The 10224-nt window shown below is 48.0% G+C and overlaps 1 protein-coding gene across 1 annotated transcript; it reads left to right on the top strand.

Annotated features, from left to right (window-relative positions):
• Positions 1 to 68: 68 nt before the first annotated feature.
• Positions 69 to 4179, top strand: LOC130381434 (transmembrane protein 182-like). Its single transcript, XM_056589063.1, has 5 exons — positions 69 to 805; positions 1417 to 1513; positions 1647 to 1778; positions 1925 to 2062; positions 3756 to 4179. Exons 1-5 carry the CDS (start codon positions 575 to 577, stop codon positions 4004 to 4006), a joined length of 849 nt encoding a protein of 282 aa, XP_056445038.1. The 5' UTR covers positions 69 to 574; the 3' UTR covers positions 4007 to 4179.
• The last annotated feature ends 6045 nt before the right edge of the window (positions 4180 to 10224 follow it).

Genomic DNA, 10224 nt, shown 5'->3' with positions numbered 1-10224 from the left:
ATACTGTAAGGTATTGAATTATGGATGGCTATAGCATCAGTGTGTTAAAGCCATTTAAAAAGATTTACAATGGTTTGATGTGCTGTACTCAGCCTTTCAATTCGCTATATTAAGTGTCTGACGATATACAGATAAACGGGTCGTATACACACGTCAGTGAGTGGCTGTGTTTAGAAGAGTTAGCCCGGCAGTCGCAGTACAACGGTGTCGGCGTGTGTTCTTAACATAGACGCCTATTTTTACCTACAACCCGATCTACTGGACCAACCCACACACACACAAACACACACATACAAAAAGACACATATACCGTGACCACCAAGAACAGACCGGAGGAGGAACGATCATTTTTAAGTCAACAATTTATGCATTGAAAGTACTTCAAGCATCCTCAAACGTAACCAGCTCCAGCACGAGACCAAATACAAAAAGGAAAACCGACTAAACGAGGGTAGTGAGGTCAAACCCTAAGGCTTCCTCTATTCAAGGTAGTGGTAGCAGTAGTAGTATGATAACATTCGGATAGTTCTCTGCCGCGTTGGAGGGGGTTGGGGCGGGGGAGAAGAGAGCAGAGATGACCGACGGGAGTTCAGGCTTGGCGGTGGACCGGGCGAAGGTGCTCCTCTTCCTCGCTGCCTTCTTCCAGGCGGTCAGCGTGCTGGCTCTGCTGGCGTGCGGCGGGAGCGGCTACTGGCTGCTGGCCTGGCAGTCCTGCGGCGACGGCGGCGGCGGCGGCGACCGGGGCACACGGTCGTCATGGTTACGCCAGAGTGACCCGGGTCATCACGGGGCCACCGGAAGCCAGGTAGGTGTGGTGGTGGTGTGTGGGGTAGAGCAAAGCGCTGCCCCTGCAAGGGTTGGGGGTTGTGTTCCCTTTGTAGAGCAAGGCAGTAACCCTGCCAGGTTGAGGGTTATATTCCCTGCGGTTGAGTAGGTAGGGCAAGGGAAGGGGAGGTGGTTGTATCATGACCCTACGGACTTCAATGGGGGTTTCATTCCGTCTGTGCACGGCAACTTCTCAACGAGCAGATGCGCCTGCAGCCAGAGGGGGGCGCCAATATACCAATTCCCCACACAATGTTATGTACTTCATTGAAAACGAACGCGCGTTTTTATGTTTTACTGCTCGTGGCGCCCCCCACGGTATTTGGCGCCCCCCACAAATATGGTGCCCCGGGCGGCTGCCTGGTTCGCCCGTGCCTAAAACCGCCGCTGGTTGTGTTCCCTTTGTAGCTCCGTAGGTAGAGAAAGGCACCGACACTGCCAGGCTTAGGGGTTTGAATCCCTGTGCTACTCAGTAGATAGAACAAGGCACTATAGTTAGGGGTTCAATTTATACGACCGTTTTTCCAACTCTGTATTTCAAGGATGTCACAACGTATATAAAGTGTGTTTAGTGTATTTTTTTTATAATAGGCGATGGACAGTGTCACGTTCTTCCATGAGGGTCTGTTCAGTCGCTGCTCCTTTCAAACCCGCTCCCAAACATTCTCTCTGTGGGACATCTGGACCGGTGAGAGTCGCATATACATCTATGGTCCCACTTTATATATTACACATGTATATATAAATATTTGAAAGGTTTTTTGGTTTGTTTTTTCATATTTATTTATACATTCATAGTTTTTATTATTATGTTTCATAAGGGAGACAGTCGCCGATCAAGGTGTGTGAGAGCGCCTTCCTCTTCCCGTTCCCCGTCTACGAGTCGCCGGGGCGCCCCCTAGTGGACACAGGCGATTTCCCGCCTCAGCCCTCTGAACCTGACTCCGTCATTGGTGAGTAGCCTACTGCTTCCTGGCTAAAGGCAATGGCATCATGCTTAGCTAATATTTAACGACACAACAAATGACAGCACCCTATAATGGAGAAACATTAAATGATGTCATATATTTTTTTATGTTGTTTTTGTTGTCCTTGTTAGTCTTTAGGACATTCTGGAGCAGCTTCCTGGTGTTGGGCGTGGTCTCTGTCGTTATTGGTGGACTGGTGGTCCTTTGTGCTGCCCCGCTGTCCAATCAGAAGCTGTATAAAGTTGGCGGGGCTTTTCAGCTCTCCGGAGGTGAGGAGCTTCCGCTTGTAAAATGCTTCTTTTGGCGCATTTCCAACGGCAGGGACACTTTGGCCCAGCACGCCTCGCCCCGGAAGTGAAGGTGGGGTATAGCCCAGTGCCGTGTTCCAATATCCATACTATCCATACTTACTAGCCTAAGTTTGAGTACGTAGGGCGTTCCGATTCAGATCGGGGCGAAAATAAGTGTACTGAAAGGACCCGGATGGTGTACTCAAAACGGTCAAATCGCTACGCGTGTGGCGATGTACACTTTTCATACTCAACGGCAGCCATCTTAGCTACGTAGCGGAAGAGGGCGGAGCCAGGCTGAGGCAAAGTCGGCGCATTTTCCACATAGCCTGCATTAATAGTCATTTTGTAGTTTTTATAGCTGCTTAAAGAGTTCACCGTTCAAAGCGGGATGTTTATTGCGGGGGAGGAGCCGCGGCGGCAGTCGTGATCGTAATTTCCGGTTGATGCACCACGGAGTACTCCATTTGGAACAACACTGACATCTGAAAATTAGTGCACTTAGTGAGTGCGGATAGTGTACTTCGTTTGAGTGTACTCATGGAAGTATGGATATCGGAACACGGCACTGCTCAGTTACGGCTCGCTTTTCCGCCGTGGCAGCTACGTTAACATCGTGACCTCACAGCAGCCGGACACAGTCTTGCCTGCTAATAAATCCAATGAAAAAGAAGAACGCGACACAATGACCAAAGAGCAACAATGTAGGACGTCCAAAAAGGACGTCAAACTTTAGCGCGACATTTTCTTAAATAAACGAAGCTTTCGCCGTTGTCCAGAAGTACATCGCGGCACTGTATGGAAGGCAACACATCCCCTTATCAAGAGCTGGTTTACCAGTACACAACGTTTAAAACTGAGCAAAGTCGATGCCAACAGACGTTACAACGTCAACGAACAGTGAAGTACGTGATATGATGGTTGATTCTTTTACTTTGAGTAAAACGTTCATGTTCCGCCATGTTCATTCGCGGCATCCCTAGTAAAACATACGTTACCAACTGGGAAACTCTCCAAATTTTCCATATTGTCCATGATTTTTTTAGTTCATATAATTTGTGTTTGAAATTGTAAATAATGAGAATTTTGTCTCGAGTCGCTGAACGGAAGTAGAATCATAACTGCGTCACGAGGTGTCGTTCACGCAAACTTTCCAACGTCGCGAAAATGTTTCACCCATAATATCCAGCAATGTGAACGCACCATAATAGGTCCATGAAGAACGCAACGCATGCTTGATCTGAAACTCGCCTAATATCCCCCTGTCGCACAGAAGTGACGATTCTGTCGACCAATCAACGGACGGCGTGTGTAGCTCGAACTTGTTGGCACCCTCACGTACCGTCTCAGTGCCCCAACGGAGGAGTACTGCGAGATGGGTACGGCTCAGTCCGGATCACGTCCATTTTTGGCGGTGGAAACGCGACCCATGCCGCACCTTTGCATACCGAACCGACCCGCACCCGCCGATGGAAATGCGCCATGACCCTCTGTTTTTTCGCAACAAAGTGGGACGACGTCATTTTTAATATAACAAAGTTTATGTTGCCGAATTTATTTATTTTTTTTACTTTTGACTACAACTACAACACAATACGGCACACATTCACGCACAAAATCAACACCAACCCTAACCCCGTCGCAACCTGCGTCCTCTATCGGTGTTTCCTAGGCCTGAGCCTGATGCTGGTGCTGCTGATGTTCCTGGCGTGGTACCATGAGCTCTGCGTTCTGGAACAATACGCCCGTAGACGGAGAGCGACCGTCTGCCCCGCCTTCCACCTGACCGTGGAGCTGGGTCCTTCCTTCCTATTGGCTCCCGTCGCTGTGTTCTTCAGCGTTCTTGCGGGACTGCTCTTCATCCTGATTGGCCGGGACACAAAATCGGCCGGATTAAAAGAAGTATGCTCTCCACCGATTTAGCCGATTGTCCCCCATAGCAAAATGGAATAGCGGCATCAAATAGGCTAGGCTAGGCTAGTAGGCTACTGAGTCCACCCAATTTCTTCTTTATTTAAATTGAATTGTTTTGTTTTCTTATTGTTAATGAATATAATAAAACTTTCTCAAACTGTAGGCTACTCATTTTTTAATTAACATTTATTTTCAAAACAATTTCAAAACACTTTCAAAACACTAAAATACATTGATTAAATGTGGATGTAAAATAACTGTGCCATCATCTCTTTGGGACAAAAAGACAGCTTTGAATGGTTCCTATAGAGCTTAATTAAAACTTAACTTAACATGAGAACCAAAGATGATTGAGTCTGATTAGAAGAACTTGTAATCGCTTAAATAACATAATAATCATCCCTGAAAACTGCATGATTTTCACTGAAAGCTCACTCCTCTCCCTATGATCACGACCGAACCCGAACGGTGTATGTTAACCTGTCCTCAGCGCAGTGGAGCAAAGCAATTCTGATCAATTAGAACTGATAAATGAACGTTGAATAAAGTCTGATTACCACTTTATCGTGTGATTTGGGCCGAAGTGGATCCAGTGTGTCTGATAGGCCTACTGGCCCTGTCATCGGAAGACACCAGGGCCAAATCAGGTCAGAGAGAAGAGGAAGGATTAATTAAACTGTCATAATCTATGACAGTCCTGCCAGTCGCGTGTAATATTCTGTCTCGGACTGCAATGTGATTAGCCGCCACTGGAGGGCACTGTTGGTAAGGCGGACGGGAGGTGGATTCAGCCCACACAAATATAATAAATCTATTAATAAACCCAGTATTGGAGGTTGCCCCCTTGTAATAATACGCGACGACACAACACAGCAAAATCAGAAGTTATGCTGCTCTTATTCGATCAGGCCAGAGGCAAAGACTGTGTAGGCAGAATCAAAGGCCGGGGGTTTGGGGGAAGGACAGATATGTAAGTGTTAATTAATTCAACTGCTCATTTCTTACCCCCCCCCCCGCCCCCGCCAGACGAAAAATATTTCATTTGTATTGTTCTACTTCGGTGTAGTTAACTTCCTGATATAAGACAGAGGGAACCAGAAGACGCCCGTATATAGTCACACCTTCATAATTGGAAACGGCAAACAGAAGTGAGGCGGCGAGAAAGGAGAGGGGGGGACGACGGCGTTTGTGAGTTCCTCCGCGATCCCTTTCCCGTCTAGCGCTCAAGCGCGCGCGTCCTACCCGGTCTCGATTTCCGCTGTGAACCTGCAGGTGAGTAGATTTACACCCCCGGATCGCACCTTGCCCTCGCCTCCTCCGCTGCACCTTAGCGCCACCTCATCTCCATCAACACCAGCTCACAGAGAGAGCAGCGGCGGCGGCTTTGTAAGGCCTTTTTCTCTCTCTCCCCCCCCCCCCCCCCCCTTCGCTCCAAACACACGCTCGGCATTATCCCCTCGTTTTCTATTCGCCGACGTTCTGCTCTTTTCCGCAGGTGCGTGGAATGTTAAATGCCGGGTCTGCCGAAGCGGGTTGTTGCCCGACGTCTATACAATTAGTTGTTATGGCGTATTGGCTATGGCTATGTCCTCCATCCCCCCCCCCCCCCCGCCCCCTACCCACCCCACCCCCACAGAGAGCTATAGACAACACTCTGACTACCTGAAACGACCTGGGTACCTCACCCCAGAATTCACCAGAATTCTCCAAACGCACGCACGTATGCACGCACACATAGGCACACATAGGCAGGGCCGTCGATAAGGGGTGAAAGGTGATGACGATTCAGGGGGCCCACAGCCCAGGGGGGGCCCACAAAAAAAATTTTTTTTTATTCTAAATTATTATTATATCACCAGCCCATAGTACTTCCATAGTACACCCCCCTCCCCCCCCCCCCCCCCCCCGTCAACAATTGCTTTCCCCGGTCAACAATGTGCTCCTTCCACACCCCCCCCCCCCCCCCCCCCCCCCGTCAACAATTCACACACCCACACAAATAAACAGACACACACACACAAACATACAAACACACAGACACGCATATAGACACATGCACACATAGGCCCTTCCACACCCACAAATAGACACACTCGCACTCCTACAGTATGGCATATTTACGTGGATATTTGATATTAATCCCGTGAGGGGATTAACTAGTGGTGTGTGTGCATGCGTGTGCATGCATTTGTACGTGTGTGTGGGGGGTTAGTGTGTCTAGCAGTGTGTGGCTGTTCCTCCTCAAACCTATGACAGTATTTAGCCTCCAATTCCTTGGGAAAGAGGAAAAAAACGACATCCCCCACAATCCCCTGCTTCGCCTGCGTGGAGTGACCCCTGAGAGTGACGAAATGTGACGGGAAATTCATACTCTGAGGTGGTCAGTGGTTCTCCAATCTGGTTTGCACCCCTACATTTGAACCATTAGGAAAAATTGGTTCAGAACCCGAAGAGTCGGTTCCCAGCCGGTACCAAAAAAGAGCAAGTTTTCTTTGACCTGTAGAGTGTGCCACTGCTGTTTTGTTCCCGGGTGCACGGGGCAATTCCCCTCCATTGATGACGCGTCCTTGATCACAAGGTCCCCGCTAACATCTGGTGGAAACGCTAGAGAGCAGCACGGTTCGAGGAACTCTGAACGGAACCAGTTCAAGAACCGCAGCTAATCTGGTGGATCAGGGCCTTCGGTTTATAACGCCCAGAAACCAACTCCAGTTCGTAGTGCCCTTGCCTTGCTCATGGAAAGGGCAGATGTGTAAGTAAAGAGGTGGAGACTAAAGAGAGGGAGAGAGAGAGGAGGAAGAGGTGAAGAGAGGAAGAGTGAGAGGAGGAGGAAGAGGTAAAGAGAGGGAGAGAGAGACTGAGGAAGAGGTAGAGAGAGGGAGAGAGAGACTGGAGTGAGGGAGGAAGAGGTAAAGAGAAGGAGAGAGAGACTGGAGTGAGGGAGGAAGAGGTAAAGAGAGCGAGAGAGAGAGGAGGAGGAAGAGGTAAAGAGAGGGAGAGAGAGAGAGAGAGAGGAGGAGGAAGAGGTAAAGAGAGCGAGAGAGAGAGGAGGAGGAAGAGGTACAGAGAGGGAGAGAGAGAGAGAGAAAAAGAATGAAGAAGTAAAGAGAGCGAGAGAGAAAGAGGACTGAGAACAGAGGTGGAAGACAAGGAAGAGAGTTCCTGTGTGCTGAAAATTCAGTACTGGGTTAATCCAAGCCTTCCATAAATGTAACCAAAACTAAAATGAAGACTCCCCCTCTTTCCTCCCCCTTCTCCTCTCCTCCCCCTTCTCCTCTGCCATCGACAGGCGGTCTAATCTCTCTCTTCTTAATGTTTTCGCAGGCGAGTGAATACCAGCGGTGCCATGGAATCCAAATCGTACGCCCTTTACCGCCAGATAACAGGATTTACCCAGAGAAGGAGTTCAGTGCCGTTGAGGACTCCCAAGTGATTAGTTTGACTTGATGTCATGTGGAGCGGGGTGGGGGGAGAGAGGGAGGGAGGGAGAGAGAGAGAGAGAGAGAGAGAGAGAGAGAGAGAGAGAGAGAGAGAGAGAGAGAGAGAGAAGGAAAGTTTGTAGGGGAGAGAGATGCTGGGAGATGGACAAAGATAGAGAGAGAGACTGAGAGGAGGGGGGAGAGAGAGAGGGAGGGAGGTTGAGAGAGAGTGAGAGTTAGTGTGTGTGCTAAACTGGGCTAGTGACGCTGGTTTCAATGATCAGACTACAGCCTGTGTGATTGACGGTTGTATTAATAATCAGACTATAGGCTGTGTTATTGATCGGGGTATCAATAATCAGACTATAGGCTGTGTGATTGACGGTGGTATCAATGATCAGAATACAGCCTGTGTTATTGATGCTGGTATCCACGATCAGACTATAGGCTGTGTCATTGACGATGGTATCAATGATCAGACTTGTATTTCAGTTTCATACACGTATCCTCGATGAAAGGGGAAGGAAAGATGGATTATCATGGGCTGGGGGGGCGTTTCAACCATGGCACGCACACACTGGGCCTCCCCTGGTGTCAGAGTGCACGTGTGTGTGTGTGTGTGGGAGAGAGAGAGAGAGAGAGACACTGAGAGAGCATGTGTGTGTGAGTGCATGTGTGTGTGTGTGTGTGTGAGCATGTGAGCATATTTGTGTGCGTGGGAGCCTGTGGCTGAGTGAATACATGTGTGTCTGCATGAGCGTGTGTGTGTGTGTGTGTGTGTGTGACTGCGTGTGTGTGTAGAGCTATAGCCGTATCAGCCTCATAAGCTGTAAATGAGATTATTTTACGGCACATTTTTTCAATCAACCGCAAACAATTACTGCGCGGATCACACGCTTAGCCCAGAATACCAAAGGAGCACGCAACCCCCCCCCACACACACACACACCATATAGGGTTATGTTAGGGTAGTGGGGGGTTATGTTAGGGTAGGACAGGTTTAGGCCAGGGGTAGGGTTATGGTAGGGGGTTACGGAATGGTAATTCAGGGTTAGGGTTAGGTAAGTGCAGGTTTGGGTATGTCTGAGTGATGCAAGGTGAAGGTAGAGTAGTGAAGGGGGAGGTTTAGTACTAGGGTTAGGTGGACTGGGTAGCCCCGCCCGTTCTGCCGGCGATTTGAGTTTGCCGTGCAGAATGGTTTAGAAGAGCAATCCGTTTCTTTCTGCTTCCGATGCGTTTTTGCGGGAGCCAATCCCCAAGCTAGCTTTTCCCCCTGGTTCCAATTGCATACAAAGGCCCGTTGATCAGGCCTCTTGTGCTGAAGAAAATGACAGCAGCTTCTCCAGACCAACGTGTAATCTATGATTGTGCTTGGTCTTGGCCAGGCTAAAGGTTAGGGTTTCCTATTAGGGTAAGGTATAAGGGTTTGATTTTTGGATCTAGGGATTAGTTTTAGGGCTATACATTTTTGTTTTTTCATGGGTTCTAGGATTTGGTATTAGGGTTAGGGCAAGGAAGAAAGATAACGTTGGGTCAGATTTGCTGATGCCGTTTACAGGAGCAGTGTAGTTTTAAGGGGAAGTAAAAAATGATAGGGTTAGTCGTTGTTTTTTTTTGTAATGACATCAATAGGCGTGTGTTTATTATCTATTGATTTAGACGTTACATTTGAGGAGTAAAAAGAACAGGAAAAACCCCTAACCCAATCAATCAATTAAGTGGTGACATGTGACTCTTTGATACGTCATCACAACGTATGGAACGCATCCTTATTGGAGACAAATGTGAAATAGAAACCTAAACGGACACTCCTAACTTAAACAAATGAAAACGGTCAAGTCAAAATCAACCGGATGAAAAATATAAAAGTGTTGTAATGAGATTATGCAATATGCGCTGTGATAACGGAACTACACCAAGCACATTCCCGTTTCTCTGATCGCATCGCCCGTCGAGGAAGACAACGACGCACGCTCGAACTTATTCACACAAGGCACGAAAAGTTGCGGAGAAAACCTCACGCTGTATCCGTCGGGTATAACGTTTTCTTTACTTTAAATTGGCTGAAACCTGTTTGCGGTTTCAAATAGTTTCCTTGGATGGCATGGATAGATGAGACCTGTGTGGAAGCAGTAGCTAGGCTACCAACAACACACCGGACCAAAAGACGACAACTCTGAACGTACAAAGGTTAGAAACGTACGAAACACACTTTCTCTTTTTCTCTATTCTTGTTTTTGGTGTCATACAAGTTGTCGTGGGTTTATGTGCCTTTGAAGTTGTGTAGGCCTATTTCCTACACTAGGCTCTATTGGTGTTGTGTTGGGTGAATTCTACCGCAGTGTCGTCAATAATAATATATATTTTTTATAGATTACATTAGCATTTTATACGGCTGTGTGTATGTCTGTGAGTCTCTGTGTGTCTGTGTGCGACTGCGCATCCACCTGTGAACGGTAACCACCGTCACTCACTAGGCTGACCCAGTCCTCGCCTAGGCCTTCTGTTCTCCTTTAATTCACACCTTCCATCCAGATGAGGACGTCCCCTCGGGTGGAATGATAATGTTCATATGATTAAAGCGACGTCTGAGCTTCGGCGTCGCTCGCCCACCTCGGGCTCCCTCACACCCATTTCACACTTGGATGACATCAGTGATTGGCCAACACATGTTTGTTTTGGTGTGTAATCATTGAGGTGTGTGTGTGTGTGTGTGTGCGTGTTTGTTTGTTAGACAAAGACGAGTGCAAAGAAAGAGGATTGGATGAAGAGAGAATATTAGCAAAGAGGAGAGGACAATTCTCTCTC

The sequence above is a fragment of the Gadus chalcogrammus genome, chromosome 4, assembly GCF_026213295.1.
Source record: "Gadus chalcogrammus isolate NIFS_2021 chromosome 4, NIFS_Gcha_1.0, whole genome shotgun sequence".
NCBI classification, from domain to species: Eukaryota; Metazoa; Chordata; class Actinopteri; order Gadiformes; family Gadidae; genus Gadus; species Gadus chalcogrammus.
This window is presented reverse-complemented; position numbering and strand designations above follow the sequence as displayed.